General features: G+C 43.5%; 2 protein-coding genes across 3 annotated transcripts in view; one reads left to right on the top strand and one right to left on the bottom strand.

The window, feature by feature from the left end:
- Positions 1-716: 716 nt before the first annotated feature.
- Positions 717-26,385, top strand: ccdc24 (coiled-coil domain containing 24). The gene is made up of 10 exons (XM_003220205.4): positions 717-872; positions 3,373-3,525; positions 11,139-11,323; positions 13,454-13,561; positions 15,980-16,069; positions 18,064-18,118; positions 18,718-18,787; positions 18,922-19,042; positions 19,424-25,852; positions 26,216-26,385. Exons 2-9 carry the CDS (start codon positions 3,397-3,399, stop codon positions 19,806-19,808), a joined length of 1,143 nt encoding a protein of 380 aa, XP_003220253.1. The 5' UTR covers positions 717-872; positions 3,373-3,396; the 3' UTR covers positions 19,809-25,852; positions 26,216-26,385.
- slc6a9 (solute carrier family 6 member 9) overlaps positions 20,080-26,579 on the bottom strand; it is a 77,549-nt gene continuing 71,049 nt past the window's right edge. For both annotated transcript variants that reach the window (XM_008109507.3, XM_008109506.3), the window contains 6 exons: positions 25,572-25,809; positions 24,842-24,976; positions 24,607-24,706; positions 23,425-23,525; positions 22,771-22,941; positions 20,080-22,637 (listed from right to left, as the gene is read on the bottom strand). In XM_008109507.3, the coding sequence (XP_008107714.1) occupies positions 22,419-22,637; positions 22,771-22,941; positions 23,425-23,525; positions 24,607-24,706; positions 24,842-24,976; positions 25,572-25,809 (964 nt within the window). In that variant the 3' untranslated portion in view covers positions 20,080-22,418. The remainder of the gene's footprint in view (positions 22,638-22,770; positions 22,942-23,424; positions 23,526-24,606; positions 24,707-24,841; positions 24,977-25,571; positions 25,810-26,579) is intronic.

Below are 26,579 nucleotides of genomic sequence, written 5' to 3'. Positions count from 1 at the left end.
GGCAGGCAGAACGTTGGGTAAGCAAATATGTTGGATAATAAGGAGGGATTAAGGAAAAGCCTATTAAACATCAAATTAGGTTATGATTTTACAAATTAAGCACCCAAACATCATGTTATACAACAAATTTGATAGAAAAAGTAGTTCAATACAAAATAATGCTATGTAGTAATTACTGTATTTACGAATTTAGCACCAAAATATCATGATATATTGAAAACATTGACTACAAAAATGCGTTGGATAATCCAGAATGTTGGATAAGTGAGACTCTACTGTACTGTAAATAATAATAATAATAATAATAATAATAATAATAATAATAATAATAATAATAATAGATAACTTTATATATTGCCCTATCTCCCCAAAGGGACTCAAGGCGGTTGTGAATAGCATATAACTTAGTTCCAGTTTCCCATTTCCGCCATGAGTGGTGATTTTTGGGACATCCTGTGTGTGTGTATGTGTGTGTATATACATAATACACACACACAAATCCATATAAATGCCTATACTCTATTTGTGTATGTGAATGTATATTGGCAGAGAAAGAAGTTTGTCAAGGAGATGGGTCTCGGTCCGTCCATTTGTATGAATGTATTTACTATATGTGCTTTAAGTGTAACTAACTACGGCATGCCAGCTTGATCACACACTGGACTGGCTGGCCTTTCAACTGCCTGGGCGCGGCTCCTTTAAGAGGGCGGGTTTCCAAGGAACGGGGCGGGGCGTTGCTATGGAGACGACCAGTGTGTCTTCCTCTATGGGGGAGCCGGCGGGGAGGGGCAAAGGTGAGGCCCTGAGAACGGGGAGAAGGGCAAGGAGAGACCAGGCTGACCCCACCCAGTCTGCCCCTCCGCCTTTTCTGGGTAAGGACCTTTGAGTTTGGGACGCCTGGGACAAACTCCAGACTAACCTAGTGCAAGGGGAAAGAAGCAGAAGCAGAGGGTGGGTTACTTTTGGCCCACAACTCCTGTAATCCTCCCTCAGTCAGCAAAGGCCTTTCAGCCCCCCAAAGGGAAGTGGGGAGCGTATATTGCAGGCATGGGCAAACTTGGGCCCTCCAGGTGTTTTGGACTTCAACTTCCACAATTCCTAACAGCCTACCGGCTGTTAGGAATTGTGGGAGTTGAAGTCCAAAACACCTGGAGGGCCCAAGTTTGTCCATTCCTGATATATTGGGCGGCTATGCCATGGGGCTCACTGGAAATGAGCATGGGGTGCATCTACATTGTGAAATTAATGTAGTATGACACGACATAAATAGCTGTGGCTCAATGCTGTGGGATTATGGGAGTTGTAGTTTTACAAAGTCTTCTGTGACTAATGGATTAATAGGTGAAGAAACAGGGCTGAAGGTGTCAGAAAAGGTATGGGAAGGAGACCTAGGGCCTCTGACGGATAAAGTGCGGAGTGGTTAAGAATCTCTCAATAAGATTAAAAGAAAATGTATACAAAGTCATAGGGAGATGGTATACCACACCAGTTAATCTACAGCAGATGGACAGGAAGCAAGGAAACCTCTGCTGGAGGTGTGGCATGCATAAAGGGACATATTTTTATTTATGGTGGGAATGCCCCAGTTGAAGAGCTTTTGGAACAACGTATTTATAGAAATAGGTAACATTATAGAATTAAATATCACTCCAGATGCTAGGTTAGCATTATTAATGGACACCATAAAGTTGAATTTAGAAATGGAAAAGAAACAATTGATGATTATTTTATTCACAGTGGCGAGACTTATAATTGCAAGGGATTGGAAGATAGTAACCAATCTCATACTGGAAGCACGGTATGGGGAGGTATGGACTTAGCTTTAAATGAAAAATTATCAATGGACATTAGGGTGTTCAGGGTGGAAACTAATAGATCTGATTTTGATCTGGTCAGTTTTTATTTTATATGTTTATATGTTTTAGAGAAAGGAAAACAATACAACTATGTTGGTCAGGTATTTTGGATATGACATTTGTTCACTGGTTGACTCAAATTTATGGCAAAGGAAATGATACTTGTTCAGCTCTTGGTGATGAGGTTATGTATTTGTAAAATGTTCATTGTTTCATGTCTTGTTTACAGTACATTGTAAGCTGTTAATGTATACAAATAAAAATTATTAAAAATACAAAGTTTTCTATGACAAAGCGCACAGGTACCAGACCAAACTAGAGATCGCAGGGTTTCACAGCATTGAGCCATGCACCAAACCGCATTAATTCTACAGTGCGGATGCCGTGGTCTTCTGAATTGATATGGGATGGTGGGACTATATGTTGCAAGAAAAAAAATTAGCCACACCTGTGTTGCTGTGGCTGATCTGGAGCTGAGGCCACCGCTGGAAGACTCTTGGGGTGTTTTTACACTGTAGAATGAATGCAATAACACACCACTTTAACTGCCAAGGCTCAATGCTATGGAATCATGGGAACTAGTTTTACAAGATCTGTTGGAGAGAGCAACCTTCTCAAGCCTCCTCTATCCAATGTTTTGTCTGTTTATAATGTATTGTTTATTCGCTGAAGTGTATGTCTTCTTTGGTTTCCAGTTTTCTTAGCTCTATGTACTTAAGACAGTGGGAGGGGCTGCAGACTATTTGACTGGTTCAGTGACTGTTTAGTAGGCAGTTTTTAAAAAGGGTGACAGTTGAGGCTTGAGTTGGTTTCAGTACAGATGCCAGTGTTGGAAGTTAGGTGTTAGTTGAGGCTTGAGTATGTTTGAGTACAGATGCCAATGTTAGAAGTTAGAAGTCAGTTGAGGCTTGAATTCCTTGGAAGTAGACTATTATAAAAGAGAGCTGTAGTTTTAAAGATACTGTTAAAAACTATAAGTTAAAGATACAAACTGAAACGTTTTAAAGCTTAACCTGACAAGAAATGTACCTGTATGTTTAAATACATGAAGTTGAGAGTAAAACAAACTTGTTATTTTAAAAGAAGTCTACTTGAATTTTGTCTGCTGAGAGCATCAAATTGAAACAAGATATTTATGTGCCCAGTGATCATCCATTACCCAATAAACTAAAGGAACACTTCTGAAAATCTGCTTCCCAATAGGTTATGTTCCTAAAAGGTCATAATTCCTGATAGGTTGTGATCCGAACATGTCATAATCCAACAGCCCACCATGGTCTTTATCCTTCTCTGCCCAAGAATGCTGGAGCCACACTAAACTATAACTCTCAGAATTTCATAGCATTGAGCCGTGGCAGTTCAAGTGATGTCAAACTACATCAATTCAACAGTGTAGATTCACCCCTGGAGTGCATTGCAAGCTTTGATCTGGATCATAGGTTACCATGCCCTACGGGAACAAGCCTTCCATTTTCTGTCTCATCTGCACCATTATTCTTTTTATTTTGTTTAACAGTATCAGGCATCCGGGAGTGCTCCCATGTCCTTGCAGCATGTTCCATCGCTCTGGAGGATGATAGAGGCGCAACTCCAATCCAGCGAGAGGCTCGAGGTGAAGGCTGTCTTGGGTGATGATGTTGTGGAACGAAGCCTGGAACTTCATGCTGAGGTTAAGTACAGGGACAAATTGTTTTCTCTGAATGACTGCTTTAGGACAGGGATGGATCTACGTTGTAGTATTCCTGCAGTTTGACGCCACTTTAACTGCCATGGTTCAATGCTATGGAATTTTGGGAATTATAGTTTTATAATGTCTTTAGCCTTCTCTGCCAAAGAGAGCTGGTGCCTCATCAAACTACAATTCCCAAGGTTCCATAGCATTGAGCCATGGCAGTTAAGGTGATGTCAAGCTACATTCTACAACGTGTGATCTAGAGTTGTGCATGATTTTCATCTTACTGTTTCAGATGCTACGAGGGCTATCCAGAAAGTTCATTACGTTTTGGAATTAAAAATAAACAAAGTATAGGAGAAAACATTTACCATATTCAGTTGAAAGCCAGACCCAAATACTAGTTCTCACCATAGTCCCCATTGAAATCTAGGCAGTTATCATAGCGATAAAAGTGTTTGGAAAGCCCCCCCCCCCAACATTCCCGCCTGGCTTGCGTCCTGAACCAGGCTGGCTTCCCTTCCCTCAGTTGTGCATGTGCTGCACTCAGCTTTCCCCACGATCTTCCTGGATTGCTCTTCTGTTTTGCAAATGCTTGCAAAGAAGGCGCTTTTCTAAGGTTTTGCAAGAAGCACACCTTTCCTGTCCCAAAAAGCCTTCCTATATTGTGAAATAAAACAAGGACAGCCTCTCTCCACTCTGAATAGGTAGCTTGTTTTGTTTGGAACAAGAGAATTGTTTGAAATTATTTGAGTCTTGGGCTACAACTTTGAAGACCAGGGTTCAAATCTCTATTCAGCCATGAAATCTTATTGGGTGACCCCGTGCAAGTCACATTTAGCCCCAGAAAACCCTGTGATAGCTTTGCCTTAGGGTTGCCATGACCTGAAAACAACTTGAAAGCACACAGCAACTACAAAACATCAGTTCAAGATCTCATGAGCTACAGAGCTAGAATAATTTTGGAAAAGAGGTTTTATAGATTAAAGGATGTATCCCTCACATAACAGTTGATTGTGGGATTATAGGAGTTGTAGTCCTAGAGGACAACTGTTTAGAAAAGGTTACAGTACAGACAGGACTCAGGTACTCAGTGCACACATGCCTTCTGTGTGATGTTTAGGTCTGTTGTTCATGCTTAAACATAGGCCTGAGGGGAGATAATATACTAAGCAATTTAGGTGAATGCTGTTTAGAAATGTGCAATGAAGAAAATGGGTTATATTTTTGGTTTAGTATTGCTATAACATTTTTCCAATACTGTGTTTCACACTCTTGGTACTGCCATTTCAATGACGTCTGAGAGAGACACACAGTTTAGGTGTGTTCAATAAGACACACTATAGCTTTACAATATGTGCCGGAATCCTGTCAGACAGTTATTAATGTATAGAATTATATTCTTTAGACCATTTCATTTTCACAATTCCTATGTAGTTCCTTCCTATTTTAGGGGTTTCTCAAGAACTGCAGAAGTCCTCCATTCTCCAGTTATTGGGAAGCAGCAGCTGTGACTGATGGGCTTCCATTCCCCTGTCAATCATGATGTAGTTGGATGATGCTCCCAGCCCCATGGTATAAATTGTATCTTGCATGAGAGGGCATTGAGAAAGGGACTCTATATCTGCCTATGTTGGGGATTGCTTGGTCCATCAGCCAGCTGTTTCCCAAATCAGGAGAACAAAACCCTGTGGATCACAGTGGTTGCTTCCCAGTAAGTAGGAATTGGGGATATTAGTATGCGATTCAGTGTGCAGCACCATAACCACAGTGTTTATGCATACACAAACCTCAACTCGATCCCAGCCACTATTTGAGCTACTTTTGAAATATAATGGTCCCTTGGTGTCCGTTGAGGTTTGTTTAAGAAACCCAAGTGGATACCAGAATCCATGGAACTCAAGTCTCAATATATAAAATGGCATCATAAAATGGTGTTCTTTATCCAAAATGGTAAAATCAAGATTTGCTTTTTGGATTTTTTTCAAGCCATGATTGGTTGAATCTTTGGATATGGAGGGTCGACTATACACTATTGTGGATTATACTCATTTTTAAAAAATTGTACAACTGCAACAAAGATGCACAAGATTTTAAGCAATGAACTGTTGACCCTATGCTTAATACAATTTTCATTTGAGTGAAAGTGCTTTCTTTACTAGTTTTGTTATTGGAGTTAAGTTTTGCAACTTCCAATTTGTATTGATGTTGGATGTGGTCCCATATGCCAATCTCACCATACTACATCCTCCTCCTTCCTGATTTCCTTTGGCAACATAGCTTCCCTTCTGTTTTGATCCCAGAGCTTTTGATCTATGTTATGTATTTTTTAAATTTTAAAGTGCTTCTATCCAACCTCACTTTTATACCTCTCCTCGCTTTATATTGCTTCTTAATCTCCTTGTTTTACCCCAGCATTCTTTGTGCCTTCTGCTTGCAAAGCAGCTCTGTCTTTTCTGTCCATCAGGTTGCCTCCTCATCCAAATCCATTCTCAGGAGTTGTTTTCTAAAAGGGCGATTGGAAATATGTGGCCCTTCAGATGTTATCAGATTGCAGCTCCTAATAGCTCTCATCCAGGGGTATTTTCAGAAAGACCTGTGGGAGTTGCAGTGTACTTCTCCATTGTCTTGTGTGACTTCTGGTTTGCTCCCTGCCCCTTTGGCTGATTTTTTAATCCAATGACCTGTCATTTTATTTTCTGTACAGACACAGGGGCACCACAGACATTACAGAAAAGCTTAATAGCAGTACCAGAAGTAGCAAATAGTTTAATTTGTTTTCCATCCCTCACTAAAGATATTTATGTGTGAAGAATACCAGGAAAATGTTAAAATGAAGTGTATGTGATTTATAAAAGGTACATGAAATGCACTGCTCAGTGAGCATATTCAGCAATATCAATATCAGTGCAGGCCAAGTATGTTTGCATTGTATGTGTGTATCTTATGTCAAATCATTTGCTGACTTATAGTAACCCCATGAACATCATAGGGTTTTATTGGGCAAAGAATGTGCAGTTATGGTTTGTATGAAAATACATGTTTCACTTACATATGTGTGCTTGCTGCAAAAAAAGGTATATTTGTCATCTGCTCAAATTGTGTGTTTAGAGCAGCAGTTTTTAAAGTGTGCTTCATGAGGCTGCACACTTCCCTCCTCCTGTCACCACCTTCAAGAGCGTGTGCATGGCAGCAGCTTTTTCTCCTCTTTCCTGCTCCTCCCACTGCCTTCCTTGCCACCAACAGCCTTTGCCCTTGCCTCCCTTGCTGCCCAAAGCATTTTTTCCTCACTGCCGCCAAAAGTACTTTTTTCTCATTTTCCTCACTGTCCAGATTTCTCCCCCTTGCCTTGCTTGCTTCCCAAACCCTATGTCCCTCTCACTGCTCAGGGGCGTGCTTTGATTGTGCTTTTACTTTATGGCATAAGGGAGTTCAACTGGATGGCCCATGTGGTTTCTGCTGCTGCTGCTGCTGCTGCTGCTGTTATTACAAAGGCTGGGTGGCCATCTGTTGGGGGTGATTTGATTGTACTTTTACTGCATGGCAGAAGGGGGTGGACTGGATGGCCCCTAGGGTCTTCCACTGAAATACTCTTAAATTTATGTCGGTTAAAATTGTTCTTCATATTAAATACTGTATTGTTTTTATTTTCTTTTTCTTTGCACTACAACGAGATATGTGCAGTGTGTTCATATTTTTTGCAATCAGTTCACACAAACACTCTCCATCCATCTGCCACTGGCCGGCCCATCTGTCAAATTTTACAATGTAATGTGTCAGAAAGTTTACCCATGCCTGATATATATACATTATATATAATATAATATAGAAACATTTCTTGGGGTTCCATGAGAAACCTTTGCTTCAAAAAGGGCTCAGTGGCTGAAAAAGTTTGAGAACTCCTGGTTTAGAGGAAGTGACTTGGTTGTTTTACAACCGCTCTTTTCAGGTACAGCCTAAATCCATGGATTCTGCATTCAGGGCTTCAACCATCCACAATTGAAAATATTTTCCATTGAAAAAGTTCCAAAAGTAAATCTTGATTTTGCCATTTTATATTAGGGACACATTTTACCACACCATTGTATGCAACTGAGTTTGAGCATCTACAGATTTTGGTATCCACGGAGTCCTGGAGCTAAATCCAGCTGTTTCCAAGGGCCTATTGTACAAGGCTACAGTAGGCTATGTGATTTGGCTAAAACTGGGCAAAGCTAAAGCATAGGGGCTTGTGAATTTTACAAGGCTCTTTCTCCCCCTTCCCCATCCCACATCATTTTGTAATTCAAATACTGGTCATAACCAATAATACACATGCATTTTTCTACAGCTATTCACTGAGAAGAACAATGTATGCAGAAGGCCTTAGCAGGGGTAGCCGATTTAGTGTTCCCCCGCCCCCACTGGCTTTCTGACTCTGATTTGAATTCTGTGTTGAAAGCAGCTCTACTATTGTGAAGGCAAAACTGTGGGGAGTCAATGATGCTGTCATCTCCTCTCTTCTGTGTAAAGTCCCCCTTTCCTAACCCACAGCTCAGCTGGTTCCTAACGCTTGGCCAGAGTCCCTAATCCTTGCTATTCCAGGCCTTTTGTTCTCCTCCAGCCATTCAAGCCCTTTCTGTATTCAACCCAGTCCTAACCATGGCCAAGAAACACAGTAAACATCCCAGAGATTTTCACATGATAAAATGTCCCAGAGACACTATCTCTTCTTGAAAGCAGAACAGCAAATCATGTTGAAAAATGGGCACCTTTTTCCATTCACATGTTTATTTACTTGCTCCCCGGAGCCCCCGATGGCATAGTGGACTAAAGCCTTGTGACTTGAAGGTTGGGTTGCTGACCTGAAAGCTGCCAGGTTCGAATCCCACCCGGGGAGAGTGCGGATGAGCTCCCTCTATCAGCTCCAGCTGCATGTGGGGACATGAGAGAAGCCTCCCACAAGGATAGTAAAAACATCAAAACATCCGGGCGTCCCCTGGGCAACGTCCTTGCAGATGGCCAATTCTCTCACTCCAGAAGCAACTCAAGTTACTCCTGACACGGAAAAAAAAACTTGCTCCCCGAGCTGAATAGTCAGCTTTACCATCTCCTCTTCTCACCTGGCTTTCGTTTACCTTTTTATTTGATGACAAAGTTGTTTCAAATTCTGTGATTTCCTTCCTATGTGCCTTTTACCTTCCACAGTTCTGATCCCCTAGTAAGCAGTTGTACCCTAGCTGTTTGCCATGAATGTGCGAGGCCAAAAATGGACTTGCCCTCCAAATGTTCTATGTTGTGTTTATTGTAGCTGAGGATATTTTTGCTTCATGACCTTGACTTTCCTCCCACCAGGAGGGGATGGCTATGCAAACGGGATGCCCTCATCTTACCACCTTTTATGGAGTGTCAGTGGCAGAGGAGATGACAATTCAGTGCCCTTGTGCCAACAATGGTGGAATGACAGCTTCCTTGCCTGGCCTGGGGAGTGTGAATGTTTATTAAATAGCTTTGGGCTACATATTGAACCCTGTCCAAAGGAGAAGCTTGTGTATTTTCTTCTCAAGATTAAAAGCCTGAAAGTTCTACACGTAACAACCTGTTAACTCATTTATAGGCATTTGCCAATTCTCACTCTTTAGTCATGTTAAACATTTCACTGAAGTTGATGGTCTCTTGTCTGGTATACTACTGTATATGGGAGCAAATGGGAACTTGCTCAGAGTACATCATAGAAAAGGAGTGAAAAATGTGTGACCCCCTCCCTAATTTGGTGGATTACAGTTCCCACTAGGCTTATCCCATATTGCCACTAGGGATGCTGGGACTAATGAGGGATACTGGGACCAACATCTGCAAGGACATATATTCCTTATCCTGTTATTGAGGAATATGCCCAGTAGGGAATTATATATTACAGAGTTAATTATAGTCAGAAATACATATGCAAGGTTATGAGAAGAGAGTGGGGTAAGAAATTGTCGGGAGGGGAGGGCGGGCTAGTGCTATACAATACAATAAAGATCAAGCTATCTTTATTGTATTGAAAGCAATCAAAATTTAAATTTTAAAAAAGAAAGAAAAAGAGGAATGAAAATAGCAACATGTTTCAGCAGCTCATGCTCGCCTATATCAAATCAGAGAAAATTATGCAACATATATTGGTTTTTAAAAATTGTTTATCATTTTTCTACACTGAACTTCAACATTGGTTCTTCCAGTTATCCTTTTGGTTCAGTACCTTCTGACCATTAAAGTATCATGCTTAAAAAATAGCATTTTAAGAACCAGCACCCCCTTGGCATGTTCTTACCGTAGTACGAGCATGGTTCAGTACCTTGAGTATTGAATTATGGCTCTGGAGACTAGGATTTGAAATCCCAGTTGGCCATGAAAACTCACTGGGTGACCCTAGGCAAATCACTCTCAGCCCCAGGAAATGCTGTGATATATTTGCCTTAGGGTGAGCATAAGTTGGAAATGACTTGAAGGCACACAACCACAGATGTGTATGTTAAAAGATAACTCACTTCCCCCCTAGCACATGTTTTGATAATTGTATGAACAGTGTTTTATTAAGAAATACAGGACGTTTGTTAAAAATAAATGAGGCCTTCCAGCGTTTGAGTTTCAAAATTCGTGTACCATGCCAAGGAAATAGTGTATGTAAACCCTGTGAGAGAGGTCTGGGGGGAGAGGGGAGCAAGAGCGATAGGAGATGCCAGTAGGGAGATGAGGTATAGTAGAACAGGCAAAGATTGTCAAAGCACAGGTTATTCAAAAAGAGAGGAACCTGAAGTCAGGCAAAAAACATTTATTATGAAAAAAGCATCATGAGTTGAGATAGTAGAGAAGCAAACACATGGCTTACCATTCACTAGACATCTTCCTCCCTCTTTCTCATAAATTACAGTGTTGATATTTGGTGTGTTTTCTTTCTTTTCTTAATACATGACATACTTTGGAAAGTATCAGTCTCCTGAACCCAGCATGTCAGTTTTCACAACTCCTACTATAATCTTAAAGATGATTTCAAACCAGGTTTTGCCAGTTCTCTGTTAATCTAAGAGTGAGTTTCTAAAAGACTGTATCTATTTGCATGGTGTAAATTCCTTGTTGCAGTGGGATTCATGTCCCTTGTTGCAATGGGAGCCACTGTGGTGCAATGGGTTAAACCCTTGTGCTGGCTGAACTGCTGACCTGAAGGTTAGGTTGCTGACCTGAAGGTTGACGGTTTGAATCCGTGAGGTGGGGTGAGCTCCTGTCTGTCAGCTCTAGCTTGTGGGGACATGAGAGAAGCCTCCCAGCAGGATGGTAACATATCCGGACATCTCCTGGGCAATGTCTCTGTAGACGGCCAATTCTCTTACACCAGAAGTGACTTGCAGTTTGTTCTCAAGTCTCGTTTGACGCGATTTTAAAAAACAGGGACTTGTGGATTGATTTGTGGATATGTCATGAAACCACATCTCTGTGGACCGGCGAGGAGGGGATATATAAGACTATGTTGGAAATATGACTGAGGTGGAGGGATGGCAAGACAGTATTACGAGTTTCTATGTCAGTGTCAGATTGTTTAAAGTTTTAGCTGCACAGTCCCTAATCTAATCTAGTCTCTTTCCTACTTACAGATACAAACTCTGCTGGAATTCTACCAAGAGCTGCAGTTGGGTCACCAAAGTCTGGAACCAAGCCCTGTACCAGCAAGCAACAGCTGGGCCTTGTTGGCTGCTCCTCCTCACCTCAAGGAGCTGGTGAGGGAAGAAATCCGCCTTCTTCTGACCAGACTGCAGCAAAAGGCTTTACAGGAGGGCAGGTACTTTTAGAAAGGAGTATGACAAGTAAAGGGATTCTTGTTTCAATTGCAAACTCCCATTTTATGAGGTGTGACTCACAACTGCCTCAAAAATTTGGCATTGGTTTGGAAGAGACAAGATATTTGGGGGCTTATAGTTAACATACCAGGCAGGTTACAGTTACAGGGTACTTCAGGTTGCTTCAAAAGAACTACATGCGGTATCCAAACAGAGCCAGCAGCTTGGATAGCTCCTTGGCAGTTTGGACTAAAGCGGATTAGCTACCTCACTGTCAGACCCCAGGCAGCAAGGGCACCAAGAACCATACACGGAGGCCAATCTCTATCTAATATCTTTATTAAGGAAATGTATGAAAGTAATAAAAACAAGTGAAGAATATAGTTCAGAAGCAGACCTTTCAAATGAGGTCAAATATAGTCCAAAAATGTATTGTCCAATAAATGATATTAGAGTTCAAAGTTTAAATCCAATACCGAAACACACACTATACCCAGGCAATAGTGTGGGGAAATGCCAGAGTCTTAGGAGTCCAAGGTAGCTTGACAACAAGGCTGGAAATAATCTTGGTTCTTTAACAAGGTCCGTGACTAGGAACAAGGCAAACAGTGATTCTTGGAACGAGATCCGTGGTTAAAAGCAAGGCAAGGCAGTACTTGAATTCTTGATCCGGGAAGCAAGGAACTGGGGTTACGAAGTCCACACACGATCTTACTCCTGAAGCTGCTCTGTTGACTCCGCAAAGATTCTCCCGTGTCAGGCACCTATATTGGGGTCTCGTTTTCCCGCCAACAACCTCTTTCCCTAGAGAACGGGAAGCGAAACCCAACTTTGTCCAGATGCAAGACCTTAGAATTTCCCAAGGGAAGCAGGTCTAATCAGCCTGTTGTTTGGCTGCAATCCGTAAACTCCTGCGATTCTGTTCCCTCACTCCTCTGTCAGCACAATAGGACTCTCTCCTAGGGAACGGAGGCGAGGAATGTCCAAGGTCTGTTTTACTGAATTCTTGGGTACAAACATCAACATCCGGCAGGTGAAAAGACTCCGGCTCTTGTTGAACCGGCGAAAACCCCATGTTTTCGTCTTCATCTGCCACGATGGCACTAGGAACAGGACTACAAGGCCCATGAGGCATCACACTCACTGATGTAGAGGCCACAGGCTCCTTCTAGATATTAGGCATGGAACAAACACAACCTGTCTCCAACAGAGATAGCTGGCAATTGATCTGTCTCCAAGGCATATTTTGTCCAGGACAACCAAGCAGAAGGAGCTGAAATGGTAGTTCATCCATCATCCTTCCCAGTGAACTTCCCAAGAAAGTCCAGTTCCAATACTGTTTTAACTAGTAGCTTTCCATTAGATAAGCAAGATTGTTTCTCAGATGGCCATGTCTACCCAATAGGCCTTGCATCAGGAGGGTATTTGTGTGCATAAGTGAGTTTCCCATCTATGTCATGGTTCTGCCATCTGACTGCAGCTTTCAGGGTCCCCCCCCACTCAAAATCCAGGACTGTGGATTTCCTCATATGTAGGATGATGAGACTCACATGATATCCTTTTATAAACAATAGTTCCATAATTGTCGTTTCTCTAGCACCCCTTGGAACCAAATGGATTGGCCCTTTTGTTTTTCTAGTGTGCTCTTTGTGTAGCCCAAGGCTAGGGTTACATCCTCATACTTCTAGTTTCAAAAGAGGCATTCATCCGGGTAAGAGCCCAGATAAACAGCACCTGCAGGAACCCTTGGCAGAGGATTAGCTCCCTGCCTTGTCCCCGTATAAACAACCAAAAGCTCAGTGGGGGCAGTAGTCAGGACAGACTAACTCAAAAGGGATGAACTTTCTCTCTCAATCATTTTTCACTCACACATTGAAGTTATTTATAACATGTATCAACCCTTCAGATTGTCACAATCCTCAGTCACAATGATATACACTTTTAGAAGAATTCTTATCTGTCTTTCCACACTTTGATGTAGCTTCAGGCTGTGATTCTCTCTGGGCTGTTTAGAAGTGAGAAGAATTGTCTTCTCTCTGCTTTCCTGTTTTGACGGGAGATTTGTGTGGCATGTATCCATGCCAAGAAGTAAGTAATTGCAGACCATCTGTCTTTCATATGTCTTACTACAGAGACCAAGATTGTGCCATTGCTAAGTACAGCCCACGTGTAGTCACCTTTGCTTTGAGGGTGAATGCTGGCAGTAGTTGTCCTTCATCTGGAAACAGCACTCTCATCAGGTAAGACCCAAGAATAGTGGTGCCTAGGGGAAAATAAAGACTTCTACACAATGAACTCCTGACCTGACCTCTGCCCCATTCCTGTCTGCACACAGGCTGGCTGGCATTTGTGTCACCACAAATACCCAATGTCAGTACTGCTGTATTTACTTGAATATAATGCACATCTTTTTTGACTAAATTGCATAGCCAAAAATGAGCTGTGCATTACATTTGATGGCCTCATTCAGGAGGCCTTCAAAACCCAGGCGGAGTGAATGAGGCCAATTGGGAATGGAGTGAGGTTGTTGAAGGGGAATGACTTTCCTTCACTTCTTGGCCCTTCAGCTGCTTGCCTCAGTCAGGCAATCCTGGAAAGTGCTGACTAGCAAGGGAAAGCCAAGCCTTTTTGCCAGCCTTGCCTCGTTCCTAACACTGAGGCTGAGGAAGTGGTGAAAGGGACTTACCCTCTCTCATCGGCTCTTTGCCTGCCTGCCTGACCAAGGTGAGCAGCGGAAGGGCCGATAAGTGAGAGGGAGCCACATCCCATTCACTCCTTCCTCAGCGTTGCGCTGGCATGGGGCTGAAGAAGAGTAAGAGGCTTGATTTTCCCTTTATCTTAGCTTTCTCCCCTGTTTCCCTTGGTCTGACAGGCAGGAGAGGCTTGCTTTCTTGTCAGTCCACCCTTTCTCTGCCTGTCTCAGTCAGGCAGACAGTGAAAGCATGACCATGAGGGAAAGACAAGCCTCTTTGCTAGCCTTGCACCCTTCCCAAGTGTTGAGAATGGCACGGGGCTTGTTAAGAGGCTTGTCTTCCTCTCATAGTCATCCTTTCACTGTCTGCCTGATTGTGATAGGCAGGGAAAGGATAGACTGACAAGTAGAAAGCAAGCCCCTTTGCGTCTTCCTCAGCCTTCCCCAAGTGTTTAGAAGGAGGCGAGACTGGGAAGGAGCTTCAGTCAGCTGTTCCACTGCCTGCCTCAGTCAGGCAGGGAGCGAATCGACTGACTGAGAAGGGAAAACTAGCCCCTTAACAGGCATTGGAATTCCCAACAGCTTGTTAAGGGGCTTGGCCTTCCCTTCTCAGTCGGTCGTTTTGCTCCCTGCCTGAGGCAGGCAGTGGAATTGAAGCTCCTTCTCAGCTTCTGCTGTTTCCAACACTTGGAAAGGGTGCAAGGCTAGCAAAGGGACTTGGTTTATCAGACCTTCCCCTGCCTGAGGAAAGCAGGGGAAAAGCTGAGAGAAAGGGAACAACAAGACCCTTTGCCTTTTCTTCAGCCCCACGCTTGCCCTCGCTGGTCAGCCCTTTCCCTGCTTGCCTGACTGAGGCAAGCAGCTGAAGGGCCAAGAAGTGAAGGGAAGCCATGCCCTTTCCCTCATGCTTGGCCTCTCCCCTGTCTGCTTGACTGAGGCAGGCAGTGAAAAGGCTGAAAGAAAGGGAACAAGCCCCTTTGCTCCTTCACCTGTCTCATACTGGTGCAAGGCTGAGGAAGGGGCGAAGGGGCTTGGCTTCTTTTGCCCGTCTGTTCTTCAGCTGCTTGCCTCCATTAGGCAGACAGGGAAAGGGCCAGCAAGCAAGGGGAAGCCAAGCCCCTTCACCTTCATATTACATTTGCAGGTAATTTTTTTGTAATGCTCACCTCAAAATTGAGGTTCGCATTACAAATGATGGTGCACTACATTAGAGTAAATATAGTAATTCTCTTTGTGGAAAGGATAACATTTCAGAGTACTACATGTTGCAATCTTTGAAATCTTAACAATGATCAGCAATTCCTTCGTCTGTGGGAAGTCTTGGTGTAAATCTTCATAATCCAATATTGAAATGTCATAGAGAGTTGGAGGGTGGTATCAGACAGCCTGTTCATAGTTGCTGTCCATGCTGGCAGGGAGAATCTGGGAACTGCAGTCCAAAAGAGGTAACTTTTCCAAGTTCTGATTTATTTAATCTTATACATATTTATTCAACAAGTGAAGTCCATCCATATTTATTTATGATTGCAATCAGGTAGATCATCTCAAAGTACTCCAGCTCTTCCACAAGATGGTTATCCATAACATCTGCTCCCTTTCCTAAATTCAAATCTGTACCAAGATAGGGATTGTTACTCTGAATTATGGAGCCTGTGTGATCCCTATGCTACTTTTCTGTCTCGTAATTTCATATTTGGGTCGGAGATCTGATAAGCATCTAAAACAACATGCTGACCAGCTCCAGCGCTTTGATGTTTTTGTAGGGGGTTATGAAAGAAAGCATCAAGGAATGTGAGGAGAAAGTTATAGGTCTACTTCAGCCAAATCATGGTGACCATAATTCATTTTAAGCTTTGCCTTGTGTTGGGATAATCGGTGGTAGGAGGCAATATATCTGGGTGCAGGTGTCAGCTAATTGTTCTCATGCTATCTGATGCTTGCATCTCACCTGTATCTGTTCCCTTAGGCCAATGTCCTTTGGATTTACTAATGATCTGGAAGCCTTCTATGATAAACTGAATATTGCCCATATTGGTGAAATAGCCTCTGAACTTAGGTGAGATATTTTTGCTTTGTCATATTTTTCTTTCTGCTCTAACTTTTCTTTCTTTAGAGAGAGTTTGTAAAAATGAGGAAATGTCAGAGTGGCTATCATAGATTCGGGAATAGATCTAATACCACTTTCGACAGAGCATAGTGCTCTACAAGTTTAGATCTGTTTATGGTCTGGGGTGTAATGGCTTCGTCTCCTGTCCTAGGTGCAGAAAGAGTGGCAGAGAAAGTCAGGTACAGCTGTGCTCTCATTCCATGGATGGGGATCTGCCAAAGGGTTATCCAGTTGCCTTTCTGTACCTGGAGAAGGAGTACTGTATCAAACAAAGATGGGAGCTAATTCTCTTCCTGGGTACCTAAGAAGAGCCAAATGTGGAGTTTGTTTTCAAAAGTTATCATATCAAAAAGATTTTGAAAAAATGAGTAATAGGCGGTAGTACATTGTTGGTCAGGAGTAGAATATTATGTACAGATCAAAACTATCAAAATGTATCAAACTACTTCAGTACAGCAAAAGAATACATATCCTCAGCATGTTTTCCTCCAATTCTGTAAAATTTGTTCAGATGGATTTGATACCTTTTAGAAACAAGCTCCACAAATAGTTCTGGTACACAACTGTGGCCAACCATAGGTGGTGGGATGCAGGAGTTGCACCTGGGAGCTGCTGGCTGCAATCCTGTACATAGAAGTATAGTCAGTTGCTAAGATGTTGTAAAAGAATATACCACATATCTCCTCCAGGATTTTGCTTGGATATATATGTGCATTAACTGGATATTCTGTTTATGGTAGGTAATATATACCTATATACCTGTAAGTGAAGACTAATGAAACTTCTTACAGGGATAGGAGGAAAGCTACAAGTGGCAGTATATGTGGATATGTGCATTTAAATCCAGGCAACATGTCTTCTATTCCATTATCTTAATTTGGTCTTTAAAAAGGAAAATAAACAAGGTTCAGACAGATTTGTAAGAATCTCTTCTGTGGCTGTGTGCAGAGTTCGTGCAATTTTGGCAGATTCGTTAGCGGTGATGAAGCTAGGTAATTTTAGATTCTGAACCTATTGTGGTAAACAATCCCTGATGCTGACCGAAAGGTCGATTTCGAGGAGCGGGGTGAGGTCCTACTTTAGTTCCAGCTTCTGCCAACCTAGTAGTTTGAAAACATGCAAATGTGAGATCAATAGGTACCTCTCCAGCAGGAAAGTAATGGCGCTCCATGACCTTGGAGGCGTCTATGGACAATGCTGGCTCCTTGGCTTAGAAATGGAGATAACCACCAATCCCCAGAGTCAGACACGACTAGACTTAATGTCAGGGGAAAACCTTTGCCTTTACGTTACTCCCAGCTCATTCTTTTGAGCTTTCATTCCTTTCTACATACATCAGCGAGGAATGGGGAGGTACCTCTGCCTGCTCAATAGGCTTGTGGAATGTGAGGATGGGATCCCCACGACATCAAGAAGCCGGAGCCTTTTGAATTCATCACCGTTTAGGTAGAGCTGAATATGGAACTTTGTGGTTTGAAAATCAGTAACAGATTCTCAACTGATGATGTACAGAAGACTTGGGAGAAATTCATCCATGGCCATGTAACTGGGCATCCTGCATCTTGTGGTCAGCAGATATAACAAGAAAAAAGAACCCCTAAGCCTCATAACACCAAGAACTCAAGAGAGTCAGTCAGCAGCCTTGGAAATTTCAAATCAGCATGTTGTCAGCCAAACACAGAGCGAGATTTAATAACACTATCAGATGTTTGCAGTGTGTGGAAGAAATTAATTACAAACAGATAGTTCTTGCAGCTAGTGCCTGTCCCCAATAACTAAGATATTAAGCACATTACATTTTGCATTCTCTAACTTGAAGCCTGTTGGTAGTGTACACAAGTGTAACTTGAGGTTATATGTGAGTCTTTTTTTTTTGGACAATCATTTGCTTTCCAAAACCTCTCATACCCCATGGATCTCACTGACAATCCTACTTTTCCTAGGACCCTGCTGGAAAGTGAATGTTGTGCTCTGGAAAGATATATCTCTTACTTACAGGTAAAGATTGAACTGTTTCAACCCCAACTCCCACCTTTAGACACATGATTTTTTGTTTGTTTTGCATGTACAAGTGCTTAAAACTCTCTAATATGTCTATTTCAAGTCTTGGCCAGTGCATTACTTTGGCAAAGTGTAGAGCAACACTTCCTTACAGTAGCATATCCATATTGATGATGCCTTCGTAACATATTGAGGAATGTGGCCTATGAAATATTCTGTACTGGTCCTATGGCTAATACTTACAGGTTGGAAGACAGTATGTGTGTTCTTGAAGGCAGAACAGCTAAATTCATTAAGCACAGAGTGGTTCTTGAATGAAAGTTATTTGGTTTCTTTTCTCAGTTTGGTAGCTGTCCAGATAATTCCATTTCTTACGCTTGTTCCCAGACCTGGGGCAATAGTTGTGGGACGAGACTGCACATCACTTTGTGTGTGAAACAGTCACCATTGGGTTGCAAGGCTGACATAACACTGCCTCCTGCTGTCAGTGAGAGATCTGAGATCTACTGTTCTTGTAGGCGAACCATCTATATTTGTGTTCCAAGGGCAAATGTCTTTGTAGCCTGATTCCTGTAGGAATTTTCCTTCTTCCACAGAACCAGCTGGAAGATGCACACCAGCACACCACAGAGTTCCTGCAAGCAGCATATGAGCCCACCATGGCTGGTAAGCAGAGCTCAGGGTTTATGGCATTGCAAAGGGCTAAGATGTGGGGAAGGCATTCAGAATCAGGGCGCATGAAGTTATAGCCATAAGGCAAGTGTTGCCAATAAATGATATTATTTGCTTTCTCTCCACAGAACTACAAGAAGAGAAGCGTGCTATGGAGCGGGACTTACAGCTGAGCCCATCCAAGTCATGCTATAGCCCTCCCCAGATGTCAAAGCTGCTTAGGAATACTGGCAGCTCATCCCAGCCCAGGTAATGTCCAAAGCTGTTAACCAAGAATACTAGGAAGCTGTGAAGTGCAGGTCATCCGTAGAATGAGAATGAACTGGAACCTTGCAGTACAAGGATGAGGAATTTCAGTTGTCATATTATGATGTATTAGAATTCCTGTAATTCCTCACTATTGGATATGATGACCGTTATAGTTGAACACCTGGAGGACTATGTCTTCCCACACTTTAGTAGGATGTTGGCAGGTGCAGGTGAGTTTATGACTAGACTGTTGAATTTGAATAACACTTCTGAGAGCTTGTTGTGTGCAGGAACCCTTAGAGACACAACTTTGATACTTGGGGAGGAGGGTGCTTGGGCCATGCCTTTTGCTGCCTTACAACCCATTTCTTCATTTTGTAGCCACCCAAGAGGCTCAGGCAAAGGATTCAGTTTTGGAGAGACTCGTCCTACTTCTAACGTGGCTACTTCACCACATCCAAGAGATCGAACATTTCCTTTATACCATCGGACACTACCCCGGCAGGGCCCTCCCACAAAAGGTCAGGTGGGCTGGATGCACCAAGAAGGTGAGGAATCCAACCAAGCAAAGAAAAATAATCAGTCGTTGCTACCCAGAACTGTGATTCCAACATCCCTGAACAAAGAAGGTGTGATTGCTTCACCCTATAGGACAATAGCATTAGAGCTGAACTCTGTCTTCCAGCCTGTGCCTCCTGTGGAACCATGTCTGCTTCCCCGCTTTTGCCCTCGTACTAGGCTGCTGCGGTGTAAAGGCCCCAGCTAGGAGGAAAGAGACCCTCCACATCCTCATGAAACCCCACATGCTTTCCTCTTGGGGTGTTGTGCCTTTTGGGGAACTTCCTGCACCTGAATCAGATTTCCTGGCTTTGCTCTTCCTTGGATACAGTGTTGTGTCAGGTTCCAAGAAAAGTCAGAAAGAAGAAACATGTCTCTTTGGTTTCCCTGCAACTGCAACCTTGCCATGAGATTTTCCTCCACCACCATCACCTTGCACATCCCCTCGTTCCCACAAAAAAAGACTATACCATCCTATATCCAGGAATATAAATTTCATTAAAATCTATTGGACTTTAAAAATCTACAACTGGGAGAGTCACAGTATGGGAAACGCATCACAATTATTGCTATGAACAATGAGAGGTGGCAAATGGCCATTCCCACACTCTACACAGGAGGGAAGGACAGACATGGAACCATGCATTAAATAGTGCATTTTCGGCGCAGAGGAGGGAAGGGAGTGGGTGTTGGAGGCTTAGGGCTAATGTACCATCATGGCATAGAGCTATCTGTTCTCCTTCTGTCAGCTTATGATGCAGACATTTGGCACTTATACACTGGGCACTATGCCTGTGTCACTGGCTGGGGCAGGTACCACATGGATAGGGACCAGACGTGCCCTTGCTGTTGGCACCGCAGCTACAACTGCAGCAATTGTGCACAATTGGGAGCTGAGGGGTGCCCCCAACATGCACTGTTTGGCATTGGTACATGACTTGGCATCATTGCCCCAGGGCAGAGGGTAGGATGGTGACTCCTGTCTCCTCCTCCAAAACATCTCTAGGGGATAAAGTGCAGGCAGCAACACTGAAACGGAAACAAGGGGTGATGAGACCAGAAGACAGAACCATTAGTAACTCCTACCCATTTGAGCCAGTGATGGCCCTGCTATGTGTTAGGAAGTTTTACAACCATATGTGGCGCAGATGCTTCTGGACAGCCCCTCCTTGCCTGCAGCATGGAGGGTGTAGGGTTTCCACCCACCCCACTAATACTGGAGAAATGAGCCATAAAAAGCCTACGCTTGGCTAGGAACAGAGGGTAAGAAAAAGTTGTGCTTTTTTGTTTTTTTGTGCTTCTCCCAAATGGTGTGGGAAGGATCTTGGCACATCACCTGCCCTTAGCACCATGGTTGGCTCTGCTCCTTTCCCTATTGGATGGGGCAGGGCTAGGTCCCAATGGTCTCTTTCCAGTAGAGAGACCTGCTTTCATTTTCACATGATACTCTTCAAGAGAAGAGTGTAGAAATAGTGCTTCAGAATGTTAGCTCTGGCATCGGCTCTGCCAGAATCAATAGCAAGACCAATGGACTTGGCTGAGCATCCAGAAGATTCAGCACAGTCCAAGACTGCAAACCTATTGCAGAGCCACATGTAGTGTCTTGCCTAGTGCTACCCATAGACAGTGGGACTGTCCTAGAGAGTTGCAGTCACAAAGTGCATCCAGTCTCTCAGCTAACCATATTCTATGTGAGCCAGGGAGATATTGTATGTTTATTTCAGAGCTTGGAAGTGTGACTGATTTAGACTACACCTCCCAGAATTTCTTATCCAGCATGGACAGTAATCACGCTGGCCAGGAGATTCTGGGGACTTTAGTCCAAAATAACCTCAAAGCTCTGATGTATGCTTCTCTGGGTGTGTATGTGTAAGTGGATAAGAGGGATGGTTTCTGGATGTACTAGGCCAGATGAGAGGTTGTTGCATGCTTGTGTCTTCATTGGTTAGTGGTGCTTCCAGCCAACCCTTCTCTGGATGTAATCCCCTGAGGAGGGGATCTTACAGAAATTACTAGTATGTCAAATCTTCTTAAAGTGTTTCTAACAAGAATGTTCCCTCTAACAGGAATTAAAGGAAGAACTTCCTATGGGATGTTACTACCTCACTTTTCCTAGATATAAGAGAGGGCAAGGAAACTGGGAAGGTCTCTGTGTGGTTGGATGGTGTGCAGTCTTCAATGCATCTCTCTGGAAGACCTCTGTCAGGGGCATCAACCAGCTAAAGGCCACCTAGTCCATGGCTGAGCTTTGCCAAGAATGACTGGATTAGATTTACTACTCCCACCCCACCACCTGCCTGCCCTCACCCCTCCCATTGATAATGTCATATCTTCTCTGTCGGACCAGTCCCTATGGCCCTGATCCAGGGCAGTAAGGTGCATACCATTCCCCATATATTCCAGACCCTCTGGGCCCAGGTGCAGCTGCCAGAAACTATCTGGGAGGGACTGCATAACCAATGAGGCTTCAACAGTCTCTGCTCCTGGTACCCTTCAAGGCACCCTCCCCGACTCTTCAGCCAGTGCACAGCCTCCCCACATCTCTGACCCTGGTCCTGGCTGTGAATAGGGGCCATCTGATCATTACTGTAAACATGAGGGTTACAAGATGGCACAGGGCGAACAGGGCACTAATGAGGTGGGTGGGCGGGAACTCACAGACCCCTCCCCCAGAGTCCGGCACAGCCTGGGAGCCAGGGCTCCCCCACCCAGTGGGGGGCACTGTAGTAGATTGAGCAGAGTAGGGTTTTGAGGACCAGAGCAGGTGGGAAAGAGGAGGTACAAGGAGAATTCCCTGCCCTGCCTCCCAGGCTAAGGTTCAGATCTTGGAGTCCTGGCTGTGAGTTGAGCCATTGCTTCCGACGGTGATGGCAACAGCCATGCCAGCCTCGTCGCTTTTGGGTTTTTCAGGGTTCAGCAGCTGCACTTCCAACTGGGACTCTGTGGAAGAGCTGAGCACTGGTGCGTAGCGGCCTGTCCGGTGCTCCAGAAGAGCTGGACCCCACTCACGGCTGGGCCGGGTTGCGTTTTTCAAACGCTGCAGAGGCAGAAAGCACAGGAAATTAATGTTCAGTGCTGATCCCGTAACAACATTCAAGGCAAGCACTCATATTAGTACGCACTTGTCTAGGAAGCCCCCCCCCCATATGCCCTTATTTACCCAGTCTCACCTGTAGCAGCGAATCCCCTTCAGAGCGCATGATGCAGAACACTGCATAAATAGGGATGCAGATGACTGACGAGAGCGCCATGAGAAAACCAATAGTGATGGCCCAGGTGGGGTAGACATATGCATTGTAGGAGATGGGCCGATACTGGATCACCGTGAACACAAGGATAAACTGGAAGAAGAGAGAGGAAGAAAACTGCTTGAAACCCAATCCACAGGCCCATTCCCAGCACTAAGAGACCAAAATCCCTTTGCAGGTGTGTTGGTCCTTGTTCTTCATAGGTGACAGTAAGGCCTGGTCAAAACGGTTCACTGCCTGAAGTCAAATAAGTGGTTCCACCCACACATGTAAGTTAAGGAACCTTACACCAAATGCCACCCAAGATAGTTGGGTATGGGGGAAGAAATCCTTTAAACAACTCTCCTGATCTCAAACAATAACAATACAGTAAGAAAATCTAAATAACTGATCAAGTAGGATGTTATAGCAGTTACAGTGGAAATTACAATGCTGCACTTGTGTACTGTGGAGGGGTGCTGCGTACATGCACACATTCTGTCCATCCATCCATCCCTAGCCCCTCACTCATTTTCCTACCTCATGCAGCAGTTCCATTCCCACTTCCCTCCCTTATTGTCCCCTTTACACACTCACAAAGATGATAACGGGAGAGATGAATCTCCAGCAGATCTGGAAGAAAAGGGGTGGTGGGAAACCCAGCATCATCTCAATGTCCTTGAAGTAGTTCCGGTGTCCTTCATGAAGCAAAAACAAAAGGTGGTCAGCAGACTAGAATGAAACAGGGATGTTGCAAAAAAACCCAACACTGTCCGTCCTCATAGATCTACTGGCACAGGGTAGTCTATGGGCTTCCTATGTTGGGGCCCCCTCTCAACAACTGATCTCTCCTATCTCCCCTGTCAGCCTTGTATTCCTCTTCATACCTCCTGTCTTTTTATCCAAAAGTTTTTCCTGCTGTTATCAAGGCTGTGATAGAGTTTGTGCCAGGAGTCTCTGCCATGATGCCTCAATGCGCTACAATTTCCCACAAGAGCTCAGTATCTGATGTAGCTGTGGGGAATTACATTGATATCCATGGACTGAACTACTGAATGGTGAGTTGACACATGGACAAATTATATTGATTTAATGGGTCTACTTTAGTTAAAACTTAAAATAAGATTCAAACTATAATCTTTAGCATCTTCCAGATTGTCCAGCTGTTGCAATTTTAGTCCTACAAGAGCTTGGAGGTGTTGACAGAGAACAGCATTACCCACACCAGTTGTTCTCAATCTTGGGCCCATCAGATCATCTGGATTTCAACTCCCAGAATCTCTTACTACTGACCATACTGCCTGCAGCTTCAGGGGATTGCAGTCCAAAGCAACTCAAGGTCCAAAAGCTTGAGAACCACTGGTCAACATCACTTGACTACAGAAACTAAGCAGTGAGACAGTCTCATAAGCTAAGGAGCAACAGAATATATTGATTCCATGCCTCTCTCTGCTCTAAGTTTGCCTCTTTATTTTTCAGTCCGGCAGTGGTACTTATGGGTGCCGGTGTCCTCTACTCTTGTTTTAGTGTATGATCAATTTCCCAACAAATCCGAGCTTCTTGTCAATCACATGAAATGTAAGGGACCAGCTATGAGAAGTGTGCTCCCCTGCCGAATTCAGACTGAATACTCCAGTTTACCACAACTGAGAGTACTCTTGATCTGGCTTCCAGATCAAGAAACACAAATGGCCCTCAACTTCCTTTGCTCCTGAAACAGCAGGGCTGTGGTTTAATAATTCTGCCCCAAAATTACCATATATTTGGCAGGATTCTTACCATAGACATACATGATGGCAACACACATGATGCATGAAATAACAACAAGTGAGAAGCTTGCTGCATAGTTGTCCATCAACAATAGCCAGTAGATACCAGCCTGGGTTGGGAAGAAATGAAGAAAAACAGTTAGTAAAGGACTTAGACAACTCCTTGTTTTGTAGGGGCCCCAAGTGAGGGCATATTTCTGTGACCCTGCCCCAGTGTCACTAAACTTTGTCCTTGTGCCTCATACCTGTGTGGTGAGTGGAACACCGAGCAAAAAGCCCACCACAGCCACTGCCAGAGTCACAAAGGTTTTCCGCCGGATGATCCAGTCATTCCCTACTTCATCCACAACAGCAGTAACAAGAGTCTCTAGGAGACAAAACTAAAACAGAAATTATTGAGGAGAAACATGAGGTGAAGATGTATTGATTCCCCCAAGCTATACAATCTTCTTCCCTTAGCAGCCGAAACTGGATATTTTCTCTTTCATCTTTATCAACTCCTATTCAATTCAAAACCAAGGACCAGGGCTGCAAGCAGAGATACATTGCTTACAGACCCAAAGATACATAGGAGCTAATTTTTAAGCCTGATTGTGACTTTGTTTTTGCAACAGCAGGCACTCTCTAGATGTCATTTGACAGCTAATTCCATCAGCCCCAGATGCATGTGTGAGGAATGATGGGATTTATTATCCAACAAGATCTGGTGGGCCATGCATTGTTTCACACTATCTTTACCCCTGGAACAGAAGTCCACACCCAGTACTGTCTCTTTTCTAATGCTTTTCATTCAGCCTTCCCACTCATTTCTCAGCCAAAAACTGTCCACATCCATATCTACCTTGAGAATGTATATAACTAGCCATACTGTGACTGCTAATGTATCCAATTGCCACTATTGCAGAAGAACTGCTTCCCCATATAAACCTTTCTCCATGCCTCCCTAGGATTCTAGGTGAAAATTTCTGTGGTTACCTGTGTTCCTAGCCCCAACAGGATGAGCATGAAAAAGAAGAGAACCGACCAAAGAGGGGAGATAGGAAGCAGGGTCAATGCCTCAGGGTAAGCCACGAAGGCCAAGCCAGGACCGTGGTCAGCCACCTTGGAAACATCCACCCCTAGATGGTTGGCCATGAAGCCAAGGATGGAGAAGATGACAAAGCCTGCGTAGACACTTGTGGCACAGTTCGTGATGCTGATGATGATGCTGTCTCTGTGGGAAGTGGAAAGAAGTTTTGTGAGATACCAGGAAATGGGTGAGAAATGTCACATAAGGGAGGTTAAAGGTTGTGGGACTAGAATGTATTGTATCAGTCATCCATGAAGCAATGAGGGAAAGAATCAGAAATGGTTCCCAGGTTAGCTAATGTAGGTTGCTATTTTTAATGTTGAATCTGCTTAGACACTATAGGCATTTCCCAAGTTACAGACATCTAACTTACTTCTGATTCCTAGTTACAAATGGGGGTGAGACAACAGGAAATGAGAGGAAATCTACCTCTAGGAATGGAAATTCACTCCCGTAACAGTTATCATGGGGAAAAGATGATTCCACTGAAGCTTTATAGCCAATCCTTATTTCCACAATAACCAGAATTTTTAATATCCAATTGTCACAGGGACAGAAAATGAGGTGAAATCTTCTGAACAGAGGTACAGACAGCAAAACAAATCTTACAGGAGTGTTCTATCCTATTCTATCCAAAACTAAAAAATAGCTGGAGCTACACTTAAAAATGTACCTGTTCTGACATACATGTTCAACTTAAGAATAAACCTATAGAACCTATCTTGTCTGTAACCTGTGGTCTACTGTAATAGAATGCCAGGTATTGGGATTTGTTAATGGAATACAAAAAGTAAGGCACCTTTAATTTCTCTAACTATAAGTATTGAAATGTAGTTGAAAACAAAGGGATGGAAATAGTGCGACACTGAGGGATTCAGTGTGGCCCTTGGGACCCCACAGACCCATCAAGCTTT

This window comes from Anolis carolinensis, chromosome 4 (genome assembly GCF_035594765.1).
Source record: "Anolis carolinensis isolate JA03-04 chromosome 4, rAnoCar3.1.pri, whole genome shotgun sequence".
NCBI lineage: Eukaryota > Metazoa > Chordata > Lepidosauria > Squamata > Dactyloidae > Anolis > Anolis carolinensis.
The sequence above is the reverse complement of the archived record's forward strand: the minus strand, read 5'-3'. Positions and strand labels throughout refer to the sequence as shown.